This window comes from Physcomitrium patens, chromosome 13, assembly GCF_059467195.1.
Source record: "Physcomitrium patens ecotype Gransden chromosome 13, ASM5946719v1, whole genome shotgun sequence".
Lineage (NCBI taxonomy): Eukaryota > Viridiplantae > Streptophyta > Bryopsida > Funariales > Funariaceae > Physcomitrium > Physcomitrium patens.
The window spans coordinates 11,109,116-11,131,690 of NC_143422.1; the positions used below are offsets into that span (position 1 = coordinate 11,109,116).

At 35.3% G+C, this 22,575-nt stretch overlaps 1 protein-coding gene across 1 annotated transcript; it reads right to left on the reverse strand.

Annotated features, from left to right (window-relative positions):
* Positions 1-14,593: 14,593 nt before the first annotated feature.
* Positions 14,594-19,555, reverse strand: LOC112290352 (trans-cinnamate 4-monooxygenase). The gene is made up of 4 exons (XM_024536526.3): positions 17,044-19,555; positions 16,214-16,857; positions 15,978-16,111; positions 14,594-15,831 (listed from the first exon to the last, which is right to left on the reverse strand). The coding sequence occupies exons 1-4, from the start codon at positions 17,278-17,280 to the stop codon at positions 15,236-15,238; spliced, it is 1,611 nt and encodes a 536-aa protein (XP_024392294.1). The 5' UTR covers positions 17,281-19,555; the 3' UTR covers positions 14,594-15,235.
* Between the last annotated feature and the right edge of the window lie 3,020 nt (positions 19,556-22,575).

Genomic DNA, 22,575 nt, shown 5'->3' on the forward strand with positions numbered 1-22,575 from the left:
ATTTTTCATTACAGCTAGTTAGCTTGGATATGGGGCTTTGAATTAATGCAAAAAGAAACCATTCCATATGATTATTGAGCTTTTGTAAATTGCATATCTTCTTAGAAGCATAATGTTCCAGACATGTGGTGCTTTTGTTTTTGAAGACACGGTTTGTTTTTTAATGATTTTGTAAAGAAATTGTTTATTACATGTGTGTATTTATAAAAATGTACACACAATAATCAAACAGAGTAAGTTATGTACCTGTAAAACTAACTTTTATCAGTTTTCAAGTATCAGAGTACTGAATGAATCCTCACAATTAAATGACTTTAACAGAAATTCAACAAAAGTTAATAACACCCCTCCCTGCTTTTAGGATTGTAAAAAAAACATTCCTGACAATATGAGTAAAAAGTATAGCAAATTTACAAGCACAAATCCACTGCTGGAGTAGAATCCATGAAAGGAACAGAAAATACTAGCAAAACTTGATTTTCACCATCAATGGCTTTGAATGTAACATAGATGTCAATGTCCTGCCATGTATCCATGTATAAGTGTAGGCACTGGTGCCATGTTAAGCCTTTAGGGCATGGATTACTAAACATGGTCAGTGTCAGCAATGAAATTCAACAAGCCAAAACTTATGTCAGGTTCCCTAGTTTTATACTCTATACACTTTAAAAGGGAGTTCATCCATGATAATTTTGGATTACCTCAAAGAATGCGGTGATGGGTAAAAATAACACCTTCAAAAATGACATATTGTTGTTTCTTGTGCACTTCACTGATGGGTGCACAACATTTGGGAGACAAGGTAATTTAAAAGTTGTGGCCTCTCACCTTGTTACTTAGTATAGAAACCCCTGAAATTATGGAATAAGTTTTCCCAAGAGTTATATATTTCCTTTGTACAGGCATTTCAATGTACTTGTCAATCTCAAAAATATATATAATCTATGAGGCTACAGTTTTAAACTCAATCTCAAAAATATATATAATCTATGAGGCTACAATTTTAAACTCAATCTCAAAAATATATATAATCTATGAGGCTACAGTTTTAAACTCAATCTCAAAAATATATATAATCTATGAGGCTACAATTTTAAACTCAATCTCAAAAATATATATAATCTATGAGGCTACAGAAAATGAACCCATTTACTCATCCATTGTGCCATCTTTGTTTTTCACTGTTTTCTAACTACCTACATTGAGAACCATAGTTTAAGACTCTGATCACTTTTTTTCACAAAATTTTTTAAAAACTTCTCACTCATTCATTCACTGCAATCCATAACTAGTTCATTCAAAACCATGGTTACTGTTGTGAAAACTTGCTAATTTCACTTCAGAAAATAAAAAAAGAGCTGGTCTGAGAGTTTGACTTCACATGATAGACTCTCGTTTCATGGTTCTCAACTCCAGAAGACAAAAAAACACCATTAAACAAGGACCCAGAGTTCTAGCTACAGATGCCACTTGGAAAGACACTAATTGGCTACTATCTACTTGCTCCATTGCCAAGCAAAACATACATTTCATGCCAAATCGTGAACAGAATGTGTACTTGTCGAAGGGGCTCTTCAAAACCCTAATCCCAAGCCTGAGGAACTGGGCCAATTTTGTATCATTTACCAACTTTATGGACCCACCATCCCACGTGGCATGCTGACTGGACAAGACGAAAGGAGGTGGCATGAGCCAGGTGTGGAATCTAATAAAACAACACAATCTCCCTTGAATTTATGTATTTATTAATTTTTATCTCCCTTCCTCTGTGTTTGGTGAAGTTAGTTAGATTGTGTACCCTCATTATTTCTTTCATTCCCTTTTTTTTTATTTTTTTTAAATAAATTTTCTGCTTTCATCGTCATCAAGTGCTTAAAAGTGCTACGTCTTTGATGTTTGTCAACATGAAAGGACCAATTCAACCGGAGAAAGCAGGGGTTTTTTTAATGAAAAAACGTGGGTCTATCACAGAGACACTAACAAAATGACAAATAGTTGCACAGAAATGAAATGAATACTAATTTGAAACTTATTCAGATAGTTGAATCCAGCTTTCATGGACAATCGGTCTTCGTAGGGAAAAAAAAAAAAAACAAAACAAAACAAAAAAAGTGGAAAGAATCTACGAATATGTAACTGTATGATTGATATGAAAGGCATTTTTGGTACTCATGTGAAGGACAAGAGAAGTTTGTTCATTAATAAAAAATAATATAAAAATATATATACATAGGACACGCACCCTACTAAGGAAATAATTGGAAGATATACGTACTCTACAAACATGGTACATGGCCAAAGCTACTTTTACGGATTTTGTAGCCAACATACCAGAAGAAGAAGGCCTCACTGTTTAAGACCAGACAAATTATGTGTATCTAAATAAATAAGTTAATAACTGCTCACATACATGTATAGACACAAGGAATGCGCAGATCAGGCGTGATGAACGAGGGTTCGAATCCCGCTGGAGTCACCGTTACCTCTCGACATCCGTAATCTCATGCAGACCTGAATCGCGGACTCCCAGCGGCGCCAGACCTTGACTACACAAGATCTATTCTGTAACAGTTGAAGTTCCGTTGCGAAGCGTATGGATTCGAAGCGATCAGTACGATAGAAGCCCGCAATTTATCGAATTTCACATGCTCGGTGCTACTGGTTTTATTTCAGGGTCCCCATTCCGCTTGCGATAAGTAGAAGCTAATGCCAGATTTGCCGGTGTGTTGTTACTAGCATAAATGTAGAATCCTCCCCAGTACCGTCCAGCGGCGAGAGTTACCACCCACTAGGATAATTGGTGGCTTCTCGCGTACATCTGGGCCAGGGAGGGTCCCGCCGCCGACCCCCCCCCCCCTTGCCGTGGTCTGCAGTGCCTGGTGGTCGACCTGCACGTGTAGAAGGATCTGGATGTGGCGATGGCTGTAGAGTGAGGTTGAAGTGTGTGAGTCTGGTTAGAGTTTGGGCGTACACATGTCTGGAATGTCGGCGTCAACGTTCATCGTTGGAGCGATTACGTGTGATACGGTGGAAGTGTTCGAGACAAGGATGGTGGAGTGTTTTCCAGCATGCAAAGCAAGTGCTGAGCGTGGATTCAACTGCTGGTTTTCGCTCACTGCGTCCTCAAGTAATAACATGCCGAAGTTGGATTTCTGACAAGGGATTTTGCATGCCACTTGCCAACAGACTTTGTGATAATCTCTTTCTGACTCTCTCTTCGCTGAGAACAGCAGCAGTGCTCCGAATGGTAGAGTTTGCTTCTAAGTTCGTTAACCATGAATGACTTTCGGGGAAAAGGTCATTTTATTTATGCCATTAATAACTTGGAACTGGAATAAAGTTGTCATGTTGTTCCTCGTGGAGCAGATATTCACAGTCTCCAACCATCATGGGCTGCCACGGGAATCACTCGGTGGTCAGCTCATCACCACAATTCAGTGTCACCCAGCTACCCAGCCACCTCGCTTCCCAAGTCCCTGTCGTCGATCATGTCCTCCGCTCGCTTATGACTCCTCATAACTTCTCGCATTATCCATGACTTCCTTTACACCGCAGTATCACAGTGCATCATTCCATTTCTTGTCGCACTCCACTGGCATGAACCTCCCTTGCGTGGTTAAATCTTAACTGCCTCGCCCAAACCCCCTTAGAGCATGTACAACCAAACTGTCTTTCTGACTGAACAAGGCACCTTTGGAATGCCAAGCAGTCTTTTCACCATCCTGCCCCGTTCAGCCAACAAGCATAAGGGTGGTTGAATGAACTGCTATTAAAAATTCCGATGATTCCTTCTCATACAGCACTCATTCAGGCGCATGTGGGAGTACGACTGCGCTCTGACTACCACCTGCAACCGGGACGAGGTTGATTTTTTAATTAGTCCGCAGTTCGATTGTTGAAAGGTCATGTCTGGAGTTCACTCTGCCCGCTGCCGTGGAGCGGGATCAAGCTAGGCGGCCTTATCCGACCATTGAAGATCTTGTTATACAGTGGGTAACTAATTCCTGGTGATGAGTGGTTAGAATCCTTGCTTTGCTGAAATTCTCTCTCTCTCTCTCTCTCTCTCTCTCTCTCTCTTACTGCGCGGCACTTCTGCAACACCCGTTCATCTGAAGCAGAAGTTTAGCTCGAATCTCTAAACAACCAGGGTAGATTTTGAGAGTCAAGATTGTTTTTGGAAGGAAATCTTGGTTGCATTTTTCAATTCCACGTTTCTAACATGAGCCATTGCCACTGGCGACACTGTTACTTGAAGGGAACGCTCAAACATTGAGCGCTGCAACCCACTACCCGTAATCAACAAATTGTCGATCTTGCTGTCTTCAGCAAATGAAAAGGACGAAGTGAACAATATTTTTGTATGTCCATCGCTACAGAGAGTTTGCCTGTGGGTCAAAAATATTGCAGAGGCAAGGGTTCTTGGAATGCGCAATTGGACCAGCGCGACAGGAGATGGTTGTGACACAGGCCTCCTCACTGACTGCAGCATTGGCTGCTGTTGCAGAACATGCGAGTGCGTCTGACACAAACTCTCTGACGCTGAACATAATGCATTGGCTCACTTATCAGAACATGAAGTCAGCTCACTGGTGATGGCGTATTGTAATAACCAGGAAGAAACCGACCCGTAGTTATTATTCGACGGATTGGAACTTATAACTCCAGGAAAACTAGCGAAGTCCCTTTCCATATAGTTAACCCCAACTGCGCTGAGTAATTCACTCTGAGTTTGGACGGCTAGCGACCGAATTGACAGACAGCGGTGCTTCTCAAATCTATATCTAGTCACTGTGGGGTCAGGGAGGATTCAGTCATGGAATCGTAATCTTGCCACATTGGCATATCCGGAATCGCTGCATTTTGGAATCAGGTGGTGAGGGTGTCTAGTATTTACCAGTTTTGAAGTAATTTTCGGTCGTCAAACCCAATTTCTGCACTTGTTGGATTCCGTAGAAGGTGGCCCATGCCATCAGCTCACCTTGACGATTAGTTATGCAGAATTAAAACGCTTTGACTACGACATTTTTGTTTCTGTTTTTATTTTTATGCTCCCCTCTCGTTGGCTTTTTTCGGGTTATTGTATAAGAGGCCATTGGATCAATTTGGGGAATTATTTGAATTCTAGATTGAATTCAATCTAGACATCTGGGGATAGTCTAAGGACTGTGCTGTGATTCTAACATTGTTAGAAATCTTGTTGGAATGTAATGTCAAGGAAACATTCTGTGCACAAGAAAATCTCGCAGGATATATAACATGCAAATCGATTGATTTGATGCTGTAGGGCACGTCTTGATAATGTTTTTTGCGAAGCGACATAGCTCCGGGTACACATCAAGCCCGCCAACCAAGCTATGATAAACGTTTGCAGCATATTGACGTAGAAAAAAACACGATTCACATGGGAATTGTTGCCGAGCATCGACATCGAATAGTTGGCGTAAACATGGCTACAGTGTACTGAAACTGGTTGCCCCCCAGCAATATGTTTGCCGGCAATCTAAGGTAATGGCATAAATCTTAGTCAAGCACCTGTAACGGATGTCTGTTCTATTCACGTACCCAAACGTATCCGTAAATAAACTTATATCAAACAAGCACATCGTGCTAATTAAACACCGTCGGGTGCTGTAGCTCTTACACACTGCTCCATGGAATCCTCCCAAACTAAGAAAAATAACTTCCGGTTCCTCTCTCCCAAAGTTTATGGCGGGTGGAGATTTCCTCCCGTCGTCTTAACAAATGAGGGGGAGTTTCTCGATTCATTTCAGTGCGTCCACAAGGCCGAATATAGCAGTTATAATATTTAACACAAAAGCTATGCGGAATATGCGTTGGTCGGTGAAGAGATGGCGAATACTTCTTCATTTCGAGCTGCACAAGCCTTGTTCGGCACATACCTCGGGAAATGAAGACTTCTTCGCACGGGAAAGACGAAGTTGAGATTGGACATTATTTCAGCTCATGCTCCGGCATGTCAGCGCGGTCAACAACGCAGGGCCGTTCAGCTAAAATCATGTTGCCATTACACTAGCTACAGTGCATGAAAACTCATGAGCCTGGAAGCAGACAAAACTTCTGCAGCATTGCTTGAAACAGCAAAAGCTTGTCCAGAAGACTGAAAGCTTGCAATTTTGCCGAGACCCATGTGGAAAAACTCAGCAAGTTTCCGTATTGGCCTTCCGTTGAAGCTTTCTTATTTAGTTGTTATTGTTGTTTTCTTATTCTTATTCTTGACGTGGCTTCGATGCATTTTGTGCAATAGCAATAATTTTTGTAAGTGGAAACATTCAATAAAGGTTGTGTTATGAAGGATCATGTGTGGAGTGTGAAAGATGGGTAGTGATCATTGTTGGTGGACAAGAGGGGGTGTGGTGATTGACAGATCTTTCATAAAGAGGCCATGAAGCTTTCATGCCTCTGATGGTTGATCTATATAAAATCAAATCATGATCACTCAGGGTAGCTCGGTATATATACCCAGAACGAATAAACTGTATTCTATGTGTTCATGGCACTGCAAAACTACTCTTTTATTGTTGAGGAGGAGAATGAAAGAATATAATACTTACTATTCAAATATCCAATATTTGTGCAAAAATAGAGCTCTTTAAAATTCTTTTCAATTTTTCCACTTTTTAATTCACACAAAGAAGCTCTAACAATTGTTTCTTTGTAATTGTTCTTTTCGTGTTGGTTTCTAGAATGATTTCCTATATATATATATATATATATTTATATTCCAAACTAGAATTCTACTTACTATTCAAAATTTCTCTTCGACATACATACATATATTAAATAATAAATTTTTTTCAAATGGAAGATATTACTTTATTATAAAGTTACATTAGCTAATAAAACCATTTTTATATTTTCTATAATAAAACTAAAATTACCAATAATTTAAAATCTAAAAAATCATTATTGACTATATATATCTACTGAAATGATATTTTTTAAATATTATATTTATATTTATAGAAATTCAAATTTTATTAAAAATATCTAAAATATAGAATTATCTAATTTAACTTTATTATTATTATTATTATTATTATCATTATTCTATCCATATAGAAACACTTCTTTATTAAATTTTGTAGATAAAAATCAAATCTATGTATACAAAATTTAAAAATATGTAGCAAATAATGGCCTTGTTTAAAACAAAGTATTACAGTATTGCTTTTTTCCTATCCAGAGAGTTTTTTTTTTTTTTTTTTTTTTTTTTTTTTTAATTTAAATTTTCAAATATGTGAAATCTTACCTTTAAAATTAAGACAAAAAAATCCTCAAACTTAGATTTGATTAAATAAAATAAGTTGAACTAGTTTTATCTTTAAGTTTATCATAAGTTACAAAGATTATATATATATATATATATATATATATATATATATATATAAAAGTTTTTGTGTCATTAGTCAAAATAAAAATAAAAATATTTAATACTAATTAAATATTATACTACATTTTAGCTTCTATTAAAGCACAAAAAATCAATGACTATTTTTTTTATAAAATACTTTAATTTGATATATATGTATATATATGTATATATAAATTTATTTATGTGTATTATTTGATTATTTATTTTTTTCAACTCTAAAGTGTAGATTAAGTATATCATAAGTCTTAACTTTATTTTTTTTCAGTAAAAACCTTTTAATTTTCTTATACATGCATCTTAAGATTAAAAACAGAATATATAAAATGTATATGTTTTCAAAGCCCTCTTAAGTTTTATACTATAATTTTAATAGATAATTTTCTATATTAATGTAATTAATTTATGCTAATATTCATATTTTTGCATTATAAAACTTATGAGTGACAAGCTATAACATAAAAGAATTTTTAGAAAGATATTTTTAGAATCTTATCTATGTCAACAATTTTGAACCTAGAAAATGTGATAGTTTTATTTTTTTTCTATTGTGTCAACTTTTAAGTAAGAACTTTATGTTACTACTTGAGAAACTAAGTCTATTCTCAGATCTTATTATATATTTTGATTCATTTACATCAATTTTTTTTAAGTAGCTTTTATATTCCTTTATTTATATCTGAGTTGGATAATATATATATATATATATATATATATATAGTATATTTTGATTTTTTTTTTCTAAATCATATGTTTATTTTTTTAATTTTTAATTTTACTTTTTAAAAAATTATCCAAAATTACTTTTTTATATTGTAAACAATTATAATTTAAGCATAATGGACTAAGTAATTGCATGTGATTTTCATATTTATTTAATGTAATTATGAAAAAAAATAAAAGTATAGATTGTTTAAAGGATTTGGTTAAAGTAATAGTTCAGACTAACAAGAAGATTTACAAGCATTTTATGTTTCTAATCAAATACATTAGAAAGAATGTACTTGCATTGAAACTTTTATTACAATATATCAAAACAATCAAGGCTTCTTGCATGGACATTGAATATAATCCTAATGTCTAAGAATAAAATATAGTAATTAGATATCGTTTGTTTAAATTGATACTAATTACATCATTGACAGCAAAAATGAATTATATAGAATAGAAAACATTTATTATATTTGAGCCACTAACCTGACAATTATGACTCTTCTTGTATTTATCTAAATAAAAATGATGAAATTAGAATAACCAATTCACATGCTCTTAAATTATTAATAAAATAAAAATATGCATATAATTATTACATATATCTAAAAATATAGCTGTTGTATCTATAAGTTCATAAACAGATATGAAATAATTTTATATTTTTGTATTTGAGAATCTTAAAAAATTTAATATCAAATATTCATTGATTAAAATTTTAAAGTTATGCAAATAAATATTCAAATTTATTTAATTTATTAAAGTGATGTTTTTGGTAGTATTACATCACCTAAATAAGATCTAAGTTATTTGTTTTTTGAATAGACATATTACAAATCTAAAAAGTATTAAAATTATTATTTATAATATAGACCTTTTATATCTTATATTTTCACTATGAAAAGATATCAAATATAAGAAATATTTTGGATAATATTGCATCATCTAGTCGATCTTACATGATGAGAAATTCATTTATAACAATTCAAATTACTATGATGGAATGAATACAAATAAACTTTGTGCAGATAATACAATATAAAGATGTAATTTAGAGCCTCAAGTTATAATATCAAGATGTTTCCATGTAAAAAGGAATTGAGTAGAACCACATTTTTTTTGTATTTAAGTATGCTTTAAATATTACAATTGATATGTTATACATATAATTTAAAAATGTACTACATTATAAAAATTATTATACTTCTAAATTAACATTTAATATTCAATTTAACTAAATTATGATAAAACACGATGTAATTTAATTATAAGAAAATAGTAACCAAACAAATCCTTCCCAAAAAGTTTACAAATGTAAAATAAAAATAAAATAAATTATAAGGAGAAAACAATAAAACAACAATCCATCGAAGGGCCACTTTTCATGCTTAGTGGGTAGGCAATGTTATTTTTGGACTTTGCTTGCACTTGGTGATCTCCACAGGTCATAAAAAGGCCTAATGACTTAATATTGCAAGTCAAATGTTTATTGATACATCGTTGGATTGCTCCACCCACCCTTTCTGCTATATAAAGTCGGTTAAGGTTGAGCTGCTGGCCCCACTGCTAAAACTGATGATGTGCCAAAAAATGGGAGGAGGATTTTGTATTCTAGCTTCAATTTTGCCCATGGATCAAGCGTGGAAGGAGGCCCTAATTTGGAAGTACCTTTGTCAATGTCATTGACTTTGTTGTGCAGAACCATCTCTTCCTCATTGGCTACTCTAACTTCCTAATCTACATTTTTTACATTTATTGATTTCGCTACCCCCTTGTTGATGTATCTTTCACAGCGGTGTCACAAGCACTTCAAAATATTGTATTCTGATTTGTCCACATGTTTTCTTCGAGAATATATGTATATATATATATATATATATATATGTTACTTATCAACAGTTCTTCACTCTATAACCAATGATGGTCTGAATTCTGTTTCTAATCAATAATTAATGAACTGTTGTCTAGAGGTGTTAGAGGTCTTTTGAGCATCAGTTCTGGGTATTGTTTCTGCTAATGCAATCCCATGGAGACATTCAAAATGTGTCTGTTTGTGTACGAGGCATGAGTTTTGGTGAAGAACTGCAGTGGCACTGGACAAAACTGTTACAGAAAATGTATATAATTCACACCACTAGCATGCATTCCTTACTAAAATTCATTTGTTCTCCCTAACCCATGCTTAGAACCATTTTAAAAAAAAAGAGCCTTGTTACTCTCAAGGACAGCTTGGAAATACTACTTAGTTGAGTGAGAACCAAGCGCCGTGCTGCTATCAAATTCATCAATCCAGACAACAACTCATTAAAAGATAGTATTAGCCAAAGCTTCAGAGTAGGGTGTGCAACTCTCTAAAATCAACATGATCTAATCACAGGCTTTTGAATGAACCCAACGGATGAGCCTGATTATATTTGTAACTGGGTTGCTCTCCATCTTTGTGTGTGAGTTTCATTTGAAGTTTAATGCATCACAGAGTAGGTAATGATAAATGTCAGAGTTCTTTAATATTGTGAAATATTATGAGTCTTGTGTTAGCTATTCCACCCAAGCCATCCTGTGGGCCTAGATTGAACTTGCAGGAATCTCCAAAACTGATGTCTCGCAGTAAGCGAAAACGTGTCTTTTATTTGACATGGTCTAATACACAGACTTCAGAATTGTTATCAACCTACCAAACTGTGTGACTATTTCAGCTCCTGCCTTGAAGACATTTGGTTTTATCCACGCCTGTCGACTCTGTCTTTGCGGATACTTCACATTATCCACCGACAGTGGAATTTGGTGCAGTTTTGGAAGTGGTTCAGCTCACCTTTTCGAGATGTTGCGGTTCAAACAAACAATCAGCATTCAACAATGTCATGGGACATTTCATTCTTTCCGGACGTTGGATACTTTTAATATGCTTGCAACCTTCAAAACCTACAGAAGCACATACTTATTACAAAAAGCATTGCAATTTTTTAAATATTTTATTGAACTATTCTAAATACTTGACACTTGCTTGTAGTAATTTGCTTAGAATATATAAAAGTCTTGTTTTTTAGTACCTCATATTAATTGCATGGTATAAAAAAATTATAAATAAATAAATAAAAAATATATATTATGTATGAAGAATAATTTCGAACGTTTTTAAGAAAAAATTTTCTTTAATGAAACTCTGTATTTGAATATTAAACATTTGTAGACATTTGATGCTATAAAAATCTTTAAAAATCTTTAGTCCTGTTAGATTATTATACAAATAGAAGATTAAAAATCTTTAAAAAGTTTAAAATTTTTTTAAAAAAATTCTCTTAATATTAACTACTTTTTTTCAGCTATTTTTTTTTAATAAAATAGTCTACAATACAAAATTTAAATGATCCAAAAACTGTATTATTGTAATTCATTTTGCTAAAATTCTATAAGTCCTAATTAATATTTTGATATATATATATATATATATATATATATATATGTATTTATTATGGCATGCATACATCTTAAAAAGATGTGGACAACTTCATTTCAACTGTACTAAGTCAATGTTCTTTTTATCCCTTTTTATAATTTCTATGATATCTATAATTTAATAGGGAAAAAATATTTAACAATTTTTAATACTGTATTTCAAATTATATATATATATATATATAATCAAAATTATGATTTATATATAAAATAATTATCAAAAAAATCTTTATATATTTTTAAAAATAACCAAATATGATTAGGTGATTTCATATTTTATTTAACAAATTTCAAAATTATAAAAAGATTTATCTACAACAATAAACTGCATAATTCTTTTGTTACAAAATTTATGTTTAATAATTTTTTCTGATAATCTAGTCAATGAAGATTTTGAAAATAGATATTTTACATAAAAAAGGAATTAATATAAAAATATATATATATATATATATATATATATATATATATATATATATAAAATTCATCTAACCTTAATTGCAATATTCAATTTATTTTGTGGGATATTTTTTATTTACTAAAATAAATATAAAATTTAAAAATAATTTAAAAATAAATATACATACTATTATAATATCGAACTTAATTTTTTATAATTTAATGCCAAAAAATGATAAATTTTCTACCATTTCTATGTTCAAAAGTAGTGTTAAGATGATTGATGATTTATTTCAAATCTAATTTTGGAACACATTAAGCCTTAAGTCTTTGTTCGAAAGTATCAATCTTTTAATAATTTTTAAATAAAATAAATTCTGACAAAAATTCATAAATATACGTTGCTATGATTAATAGCTTTGAACCTTTGATAATAATATCAAACCATACAAATATCTTTAGAATGCCACACGGAAACATCTTTTAGGAGTTTTGCAAATATAATGACAAAAATAGTGAGCACTAAACCACAGTGATGTTCCAGAAGCCACAACACAAATCAATAGATTTTTTTTATTTTTTATATCTAGAACCATACAGCAAACAGAAGAAGCGTGCTCTTATTTCAGAAAGTGCTTTTATCATCACACAACAATACTGAAACATTGGCATACAACCATGTGACTATCCTGCTGTATTCGTATCATTTCTATAGTAACAATTCTGTTATAAACATGGGCTTTGAATACTTCGAATCTAGCAGAAATATCTGTAAAATTATAAAGAACAGGCAAACAATACAAAGACTGGTTGGAAATCGAAAGCCATTTGCTACAGCACCTCTCATGCAGTAAGTTGGACCAGTGATTTTTACTATCCGTGGTTTCATTTAGGCAGTTTGACAATCCGCAGTGTTTCTATGTAATAATAAGGTTTGTAACCCTTTTCTACGGCACTTCATATTCAGTAAAATGAGATTATTGATTCAATGCCTTGACGCCGTCCAGACCTGTAGTTATAATTGGATCTCAACTTGTGCTTATCTCCAGCTAGTCCGGGTCTTCGGATAGCTGATGTTCTCTAATTGGGTCCTATTCTAAGTGAGCTGGATCATGAAGTTTACCAGATGAAACATTTATAACAATGCTTTGCAATGTGATGAAAGTAGAAAAAGGAGATCTGAATGTGAATTGTCTCTGGTGATCTCACTCAGCATGAGTAATGTATTCGAACCATGTGGACAAACACTCAGGGACACATGGTTCGAATCATGTTACTACCTTGTTCACGCCGACTCATGTTGTAATGCTAAACTAGGTCTTGCACATTCGGTTTCATGTCCTGGACCCCTTTCAAGATGGTGAAAGGTGGATTAAAATGACCAGAAGCAGAGAGGATTGTACTCGAACCATATGTCCCCGAGTGTTTCGATGCCTAGAACCGGGACAATCCGTCCAACTTTCCTGTGTTGGTTTGCTTGACATGCATACGATCAATCACAAGACAAGTGTTACCGTCCCTGCAGCATTGGCTTCTCGATGCGGTAGATCCTGAAAGATGTGCCGTGAGCAACAGAAAGCATCCTCGTTGTCATGGAATTCAACACTACTGGTGGATGCCAGGATATGAGAATTTGTTGCGGGCTGGTTGGAATGCAGTGCTTCAGGTCCGATACGAGGGAGTCAACTCATGTGGTTAGAGGGTACATTCTCGGTGTGCGTTGATGAAAGGGTACAACAAAGAAAAGTACTGGGAGCTAAATATTGTGCGACGCTTTTCAACAAATGCGCGTTCTGCACAACCATCTCTACCAATCGTATCGCAGCACCATCGTCGACAACGCTCATACATTTTAGTACTGACCTCGTTGCAGACTACAGTAAATTTGTCAGACCTTTTGTGCGCATAACCGATGCGTGTATATATAGATGTGTGTGTGTGTTCTACGCAGCGAGTCTTATATAAGATTTTCAGACGCGGATGCCACTACAAACAATATATAGATGTGAATGATTCCAAAATAGCAGGATCCAACGACCGAATCAAGAGATTCGAGCACATCTACACCCCAAGTAGCCGATGACAGTTCTTTCTACAGGAAAAGACGAAGGTTACGCTTAGTCGATTGTATATCTATCCTTGAAGATACGAGTCTCTTGCCTCACTTCCAGAAGCCTGAAACTTCTAGGTATCACAAAAAAAAAGCCTAGATGACATGCCCCTACCACACAATTAAAGTCAGTATTTTTGCACGAGGGATTAGTGCGATTGATGTTTATCTTCACTTTCCTCTTGGGAAATCGCAGTTTTGGTTGCCTTCTGCTGAAAGATTTGATGATCCTTTCCTTTGAACCGACTTTCGATCAGTCTTCGGGGACATGAAATAAGCTGTAGGACATGGGATTTCGAAGAATTCTAGAAGGTCGCATGCGTCGACAGCGTGAAGCCTTCCGATCTATTACCTCTGCTGGACAACCCTCCATGCGCGTTTCCATGAAATCTAAACCTCTGGCGTGGCTGTCTAGATTAAGTTCAAAATTGAGCACCGGACTTCAACACGATCTCAAATTGTTGCATTTCCAACGGCATGATTGCTATGTCCTGATTGAGAGGTAGAAGATGGTCAAATTCGTGCTTAATTCACTTCTTGTTGGCATTTCTGTGCATGTTAAAGCACTAGTATGAAATTATAATTAATTTCCAAACCTATCTCCTAATCAGGATTAGGCTGGTTCTCGACAAGGGTTCATGGATTCACAGGTTCTTCGCGTTTGAGCCAGTTAGATTCACATCCACAAATTACGACTCATTTTAAATGTAAACATAGACTAAGGCTAGGACATTATTATCATGAAGACTACCATCTCGGTGATGTTCTGGCGACCAAGGAACCACATCATCCGGGACGGATGTACAACTATTTGTCAAACTGAGAACTGCCCCGATCCGAGAGCTCATCGGATTTGACCCCTATCGCTTGATCATGTGACCACGTAGCAATACAACTGATTGTCTTTTTCGTATTCAGAAATCTGAATGTCAGCGTATAAATTCAGCAGGTTTATCCTCCACCTTCCCTGCTACTCGGTACTTGCCAATCAGCAGCAATGCAGAACCTCTAAATTGAGGTTTGTTAACTAGGCAAATCTACTCTTGAATGGTGACTTTTAGGTTGGCTTTTCACGATGATGCCTGCTTCTTGAAGAATCCACAGGTTGAAGAATTCCTAGATGAACCGGAGTCCTGAAACGGACATGAATTTTTTTCCAAGAGGGAGCTTTAATTCCTCGGCCTCAAGACCACGATGGAATGCGTGGCCATGTGAAGGCTAAACTGACCTCCAGATTCGGCCACATCAACTTTACTCATCCCCGGAGGAGGAAGAAGGTCAAATTTTTGTAAAAGACGCCCCAACACGATGGCCAACAACGGCATGGCAATTGCGGTGCCTGGGCACGACCTTCTTCCAGCACCGAAGGGGAGGAAACGGAAATCTAAGCTTTGGTTCTCAGCAGCTGCAGGCAAAAACCTCTCGGGCATGAACTTCTCTGGTTGATCCCAAAATTTAGAGTTGTTTCCGATCCACCATGCGTTTACGAGGACCTTGCTTTGTGGGGGTATATCGTAACCGGCAAGCTTAGCCTGCCTCATGTTCATGAGAGGAACGAGAAGTGGGACGGGCATGTGCAATCTTAGGGTCTCCTTGACAACAGCGGTGAGGAACGGCAGCTTGTTGTTGTGTGTGTCAGGTTCGGCGACCAAGTTGCCCTCCCCAATCACTTCAAGAAGCTCCGCCTGCAGTCGTTTTTGCACGTTTGGGTGGTTCACAAGCTCAGCTATGCCCCATTCAATTGACAGCAAAGTTGATTCTATCGCTGCATAGATGTGGTCACATTGACACATTCCTCGTCAGTGTTTGGACAACGGGCAGATTGTTTTGATCACAATTCGTGGGAGATATAGTCAGTTGTGAGAACAAATTCCGGCTACAATTCGACTGAACCAGTTTGTGGATTCGCACCTGCCACGTTGATGTTCTCTATGAGGTAAAGGATATTGTCTTCGCTAATCTCTCCCTTCTTCTGGGCCTCCAGCATGTGGTCGATGGCACATTTCTCTTCCGCACCAGAGACTCCAACAGCATTCACCAATTTTCTGAAATTTAGAATAGTCGACAACGTCAAAAGTTAGTTCAGTATGTGGTTTAGTTCATTAGTGATTTATCATCTTGCGCGGTGAGCAAAGAAACTAACTTACCTACGCTCATCAACGAAGTGTTCTTTGAACAACGAGAGCCGTTTGTCTCGCACTTCCTGGCAAATCTTCAAGTAACCTCTTATGAACAGCTTTAAAAAAGGAAAGAAATCGGCGTAGTTGTATTTATAATTTTGAGCTGGCAATCTGCAGCGTTCGCCATTCAAGCCTTTCAGCTTCAGATACAATGGATCGTACTCGCTTGCGAACCGAGAATTGAACATCATTCTATATACGATATTGTACATCATGAGCTGGAATCGGTGCCGAAGGACAACACCTGCAGTTGCCGACTCCGGCCGACTCTGCACGTCCTCCATGACCTCGTCCACCTCTTCCTCCCACGCGAAGTGGGCGTGCTGGAGGACCTTGGCGGTGACAAATGGAACCGTCAGTATTCGACGCATTCGTCGCCAGTGGTCCCCATAGTTGGTGAAGACAATGTCCTGGCCTTTTCCTGCGAAAATATCGAACACTGCATTGCGGGTCCGACACGCGAATTCTTCACCTTGTGTGTGTAGAACGCCTTTTGCAGCCTCCGGGGACGAGACTACCACATAGTTTCTCCAACCCATTTTCAGCATGAAGACGTCGCCGTATCGTTCAGACATTTCCGCCAACGTCCGGTGCTTTAAGTCATTCCCAACCTGTCCAGCCAACGGTGCGAAGCTTATCTTTCCATGATGAATGTTGCATACTCAGACGTCGGAGATGCAACAGTTGAGAGTTAGGTCATCACAAAGTTTGAACAACGAGCAGAATCCTTCAAGAGGCCTACATTCAGTCATGTTAGAAACATCGTGGGCTGTCCCAGTAATTCACCGAAGACTGACCTTCAACCAGTTTCCAACGATCGGAAGTGCCGTTGGACCTGGTGGAAGATTCATCTTACGGTCCTTCATTCTCAAATTGATTACGATCGCTGTAAACACAATCAGAAGTAGGCTCTGCCGACAAGGATCCAAACTGAAGACGAAATCTAGTGTAGATGGAGCTTTGAATTCTACACCAGTTACTAATCCGATCACGAATATCGCCAACAAACCTCGAACAACTGTTGGCTTTTCCATCGTGATAGACCAGACTCGGAGGAGCAAACTGAAGATTCCAACGTCTGCACAACGCACGGGCTAGGATCAATCAATCTTTATATTCTTCAATGTAGGTTGCTAACTTTGTGCGTTTTGCAAGGAATCACTTCCGTGCTTCGAAATGCGCGACTTCGGCTAGTGTTACGGTAGAACTGAGAGGGGTAGCTTATCGATAGTACTGTGTTCAAAGAAATTGGCATGCGGGCACAGGATGAGAAAAGATTGACGGAACAATACGATTGCACTTAGAACACATTTTTCTGCCTAACTGACATTAAGTGCCACTGCTATTGAATTTTACTGGATGGCACAAACCTTGACTTCGGCTTTTGTGCTGATCGACTGAAATATGTTCAGCCGTCCGAGTTTGCAACCTACGACTCTTGACGTAACTTTATCATAGGTTTTATACCAGAACTTGAACCAGAGATTCTCCATGCCAAATAAACGTGGTAATCTTAATGTGTAGCTCCCACCATCTTTCGGCGCCTGACATAGAGTTTTCATCGGCAAAAATACAAAAGAAAAGAATGCAAAAAGATAGAACGGAACACTCTCTAATCTTTTTGTCTGTTCTGAAAGTCTAACAATTAGACGAAAGCAATGTCGGTGACGCTGTTCACAGCTACGGATCAACAAAGGACAATCTTCACACATCTGCGACTCTGCGACTAGGACCCACCAAGCCAGAAGCACCGCCTTCAGTGAATTAGACATGAGCTGGCCCAGAGTTCTTAACTATGTCCTTTGTGACTGTAGGCCTCAATTGGTCGGCGCCGGCTGGAATAGTGACCCCCCACACAGCTCTAATTGCATGCACAACTTCGTCACAATGTGTAGTTACCGCTGGGTTCGAAATTTCGGGGATGTTTTATTCCCCAAGTAGAGCTCGGTCACATTCCATGCCAATTGCGACGAAGTATCGTCTCTGATCTCATCTATGATTATCACAAAGCAAGATTCGGTGCCCAACAGATTGACAGAATCGACACATTCATGCTTTCGCTCATGCTGTTGCCTCCCTGGATGCCCCTGGTATCACGCTCGCGCTTGGGCTCACTTCTCAATGAGTTATATAACCCATTCCCTTATTCTTCTCTCCCACGTGCATAATCAGCACCATCTTCGCAGGTGCTTCGTCCCGCTGCGAAGATGCCAAATATAGGTCAGCCCCGTCATGTGTGTATTAATAAACATCTCTTGCAAAACTCGCTGATGTGTTTTCACAGCAGGAACAATCTCTCCCACCTTCCACTTTCCAACGCATGTCGCAAACCCGTACTCCAGACTACAGAGTGCATTGCGAAAAAATCTAGCACGTGAGCGAATCCAGGGATTCCTTCCAGGATAGCGAACTTATCATTGGAGGTCATGGCATCTTTCGGTGTCGCAACGAGCATGATAACCAACGAACTCGTCACGGATCTAGGGTCACTGCTTCGAACCCAGCGCACATCAATCCACCAGCTACCATGAAAACAGACGACTAGTTAGGGCATGCACCGCAGATTTTACTCGTTCATGCACATGAGAAACTTCTAGTAGTCAAAGAGCTCCTCAGATCTCATAGGCTGCCGACGTATTGTCCATTAATCCTAGGAACAGGACTGCGCCCGCCTTGTAAAAATCGGCGCCCAGTTTCCGAATACGGCAACGTGGAATACACATAGTCGTCGCTTGTCTTCATGGCGCCGTGTTGGGCTTTTTATAGCTTGATGTTGCCGGCCGTCCGATATGATACCAGTGCTTCAAGACTTTACCTTGGCGAGCTCCCGACCACCGATCCTTTCCCACACATGTGCTCCATCTTCGGATCTCGAGACGCAAAAAAACCGATCTGCAAGCAGGATCGGTAACGTCGATCCTTACACCTTCTTGTGAAACGCACCAAAAACTCAGGCTTGTTCGATTAGAACAACCCTTCTTCGATTGATGTAACCTCATCGAAAATAACCAGGAATGCGATAATTCTTCTTTTTATCTCATTTCTGCGGCAGTGAATGTCATTTCCACCCTCATCTCTCCTCTTTATTGTCACCGAAAGAGCCATGGTTTCGAAAAGCAATGGCTTCTGAACTTGTGTCTGTGCACAATGGAGCCCTGGCGGCCGCCGTAATTTGATTTCATTATTCTCACTCTTTGTTGCTGTATTTTGGGATTTAATTTGCATTAATCCATACTTTGCATCTAACAATAACAACAGTTGATTGTTGGCTTCATGTGGCAACTTTCTAGGCACCAATTGAAGTATAGATTATGGTTTGTAGTGAAAGAAGCAAATGTATTAGCATGTTTGAATTGAGAGATAGATGGCCTCAAGTTAGGACTTAGGGGATGATTAGTAAAAATTGATACTCATCTGATTGGAGAATTTGGAGAATTTGAAATGTTTTTATTGCATGTTTGTTTGTTTAATTTAGAAGCTTAAAACTTATTGTTTACAAAGGAAGAGGACTTTGAAAGATTTAAATCAAAGGAAATATGAAGAGTGTAGAGTAGTCAAGAAAGGGCAAAAAGAGAGAGATTAAAATACAATAAGTCAAATCAAGAAAATTAAAATTTGATTGCACAAGATTTGCATTTCAATTTTTGTTGCTTAAATTTGTTGCTTAAATTTTAGTTGATTTGAAGAATTATTACCACTTGCTTCAGTTTTTGTTGCAACTTTAACTAAATATAATTCTATTCATTGAAACAAGGGTTTTGACAAGTCTATTGTCCATTCATTGCTTTGAAGCAATATGCATATGGACTAACCTAATATTTTTGCAAACAAAACCTACTTTTTAGTATTTATATATAATTCTAATTTATAGATATTTTTTCTTAAACAAAAATGGATTAGTAGAAGATTACAGCAAGTACAAAGTTAACAACTCTACACAATATCATACTGGTTTGAAATAGTATTTGACCAATAACAAGGTGACATCATATGCAATGACAAATGAAAATGAAGATATTGCAAAAAGAAGATTATAAAAGATCAATACCTTTGATCATGATAAATTGGCAGCTCTTTATTTGTTGATTGTTGTTAGGTGATGTTAATTTTTTGTGTTAAATTAACCTCCAAGTAAGTATTTATCAAAAACAATTTGTAATATAAAACTAACAAAGAACTAATTATTATTTAGTTTATAAATGATTCTAATTTTTTTTCTAGAAGAGTAAAAATTAAATATTGATATAACTATTGATATAAGCAATACCTTTAATCTAACTTTTAATATAAAAAATAAAAATAAAATACTATATTAATTACTTATTAATTTAAATCTCAATAACTAATAAATATTAATAGAAAAAAGCATAAAAAATATCATCTTGGCTTCTTTTTTTGGATTTTTTTGATAAAAAACTTATTTGTTTAAAGAATACAAAAGAAATTAACATATTGCTATTTTAATAGAATCTATGCAACTGCATTTCAGTACACAAGTATACCATGTTAGTTCCTATTATATTTTTTAATATTTTATATTATTATTATTATTATTATTATTATTATAGAATAGAATAGATATATCTAAGTTATAAGAGCCATAAAGGAATTAGCTAAAAATTTGTAGATAAGGAAAGAAATTAACACAAGAACCAATTTTTTTTTTTTTTTTTTTTTTTTTTTTTTTAAGAAATGGCAAGCTACTTTTTCATTTAATTCAATATGTTTTAAAAAATAAAAACTAAATATTACAATTTTTTTTATAGATCTTGGTGTTGTTTAGCATAGTCTATTTAAATAGAAACTTATTATCTTAAATTTCAGATTCTACATCAACATGTTTCAATAAAATTCTCCAAATTTAAAGTACACGATTAAAATGAGATAATAGTACAAACAAAATGTATGTTGGTTTTATTTTTATTTTAAATTTACAAGATAACCATGAAGAGACTTTTTTATTATAATATTTAATTTAATCCAAAAAATATACTGATTAAATAAAAAATCAGCCATTCAAAAAAAAAATCTTAATGTTAGCATGTTTGATAAACTTTAAATCATATGAGATTGAGTAATTTTTTTAAAAATAAAATAAATTAAAATGTGAATGTATGCATTTTTACAAGGTTGTGTTATAGTAAGGCACTTGAATTTCTTTTATCTTATTCAGTATAATTAATTTTTTTTGGATCCTAATAACTTCTTATAAAAGGATAATTGTTTTGTAAGAAAATAAAATGTAAAGAGAGGCAAAAAATTGGTTCAATAAGAATTATTATTATCTCTATTCAAACCAAAAAATAAATTTGGATACTTCAACCAAAAGTTATATATATATATATATATATATATATATATATTTAAATCTTTAGATAAAATAGAAGCATTGCATTAAATTTGTAAAAAAATGATAAACTAGTAGTGGCATCAATGACTTTTGTTCCTTCTGTACCTTAAAAATAGTAAAAAACAATTGTAAGTGGATTTTAGAAATGTAGTTGCTCAACATGTTTGAAAGTAAGGATTAATTATTCTTTAATAGTTAAACAAACAAAAAAACATAAATTAGACCATAAAATTTTGTTTAAATTAGAAAGTAGAGAGATTTATATTGTTGAGACTGAAAGTTATAGCAAAGCTTGTTAGAAAAATGTATTCGAGTTGATTTTTAATATTCTCAAAATAAAATTAATTACCTATTTATTAAATGCTTAAATTACAGCATATAATTTTTTAAAATTTAATTGTATATACATCAATAAAGAGGAACTACATAATTTTTGTCAAGATATTTAAAATGCATCGTATGTCCTCATTCTAAAACTTTTGTGTTGTGCAGATTACAAAATAATAATAATAATAATAACTATAATTGTATGCCTTTTCCTTGAGTACATCTTACATAATGTTGCTGATATAACCTTTGTTGATTAAATTCTACAGTAGTTAATTTCACATTACTTCCAGTATTCAAAAAGGTTTTGAGAAATTGAATACTACAAAAAAAGTTCCTACAGTTTTTCTATAACTTAAGAGTTGTTTATTCAACCATTTATTAAAAGTCCTCAAAGAACCATGCTTTCCAATGTCAAAGTTCAAAAACCACCAAAACAAGTTTGAACAATTTGAAAAGACAGAGGTTGATGAACAATACAGGTAGACGAAATCTCATACTCTTTTTTTGTTTTGTTTTGTTTTTGTGGCTTATTCTACGTCTGTCTATAATAAAATTTATATATATATATATATATATATATACATATACACGAATGGGTGTGTTCGTTGCACTCTGTGTCTGTATATGTCTGTACATTAACAATTATATA

What these genes read in the sequence shown, in the direction of transcription:
- LOC112290352 (XM_024536526.3), bottom strand. Translation starts at nt 17,280, where the DNA reads ATGGAAAAGCCAACAGTTGTTCGAGGTTTGTTGGCGATATTCGTGATC. An exon ending in CACTTCGTTGATGAGCGTAG is followed by an intron (nt 16,112 to 16,213) that starts GTAAGTTAGTTT and finishes TCTAAATTTCAG; the next exon opens with AAAATTGGTGAATGCTGTTG. An exon ending in AGAGAACATCAACGTGGCAG is followed by an intron (nt 15,832 to 15,977) that starts GTGCGAATCCAC and finishes ACATCTATGCAG; the next exon opens with CGATAGAATCAACTTTGCTG.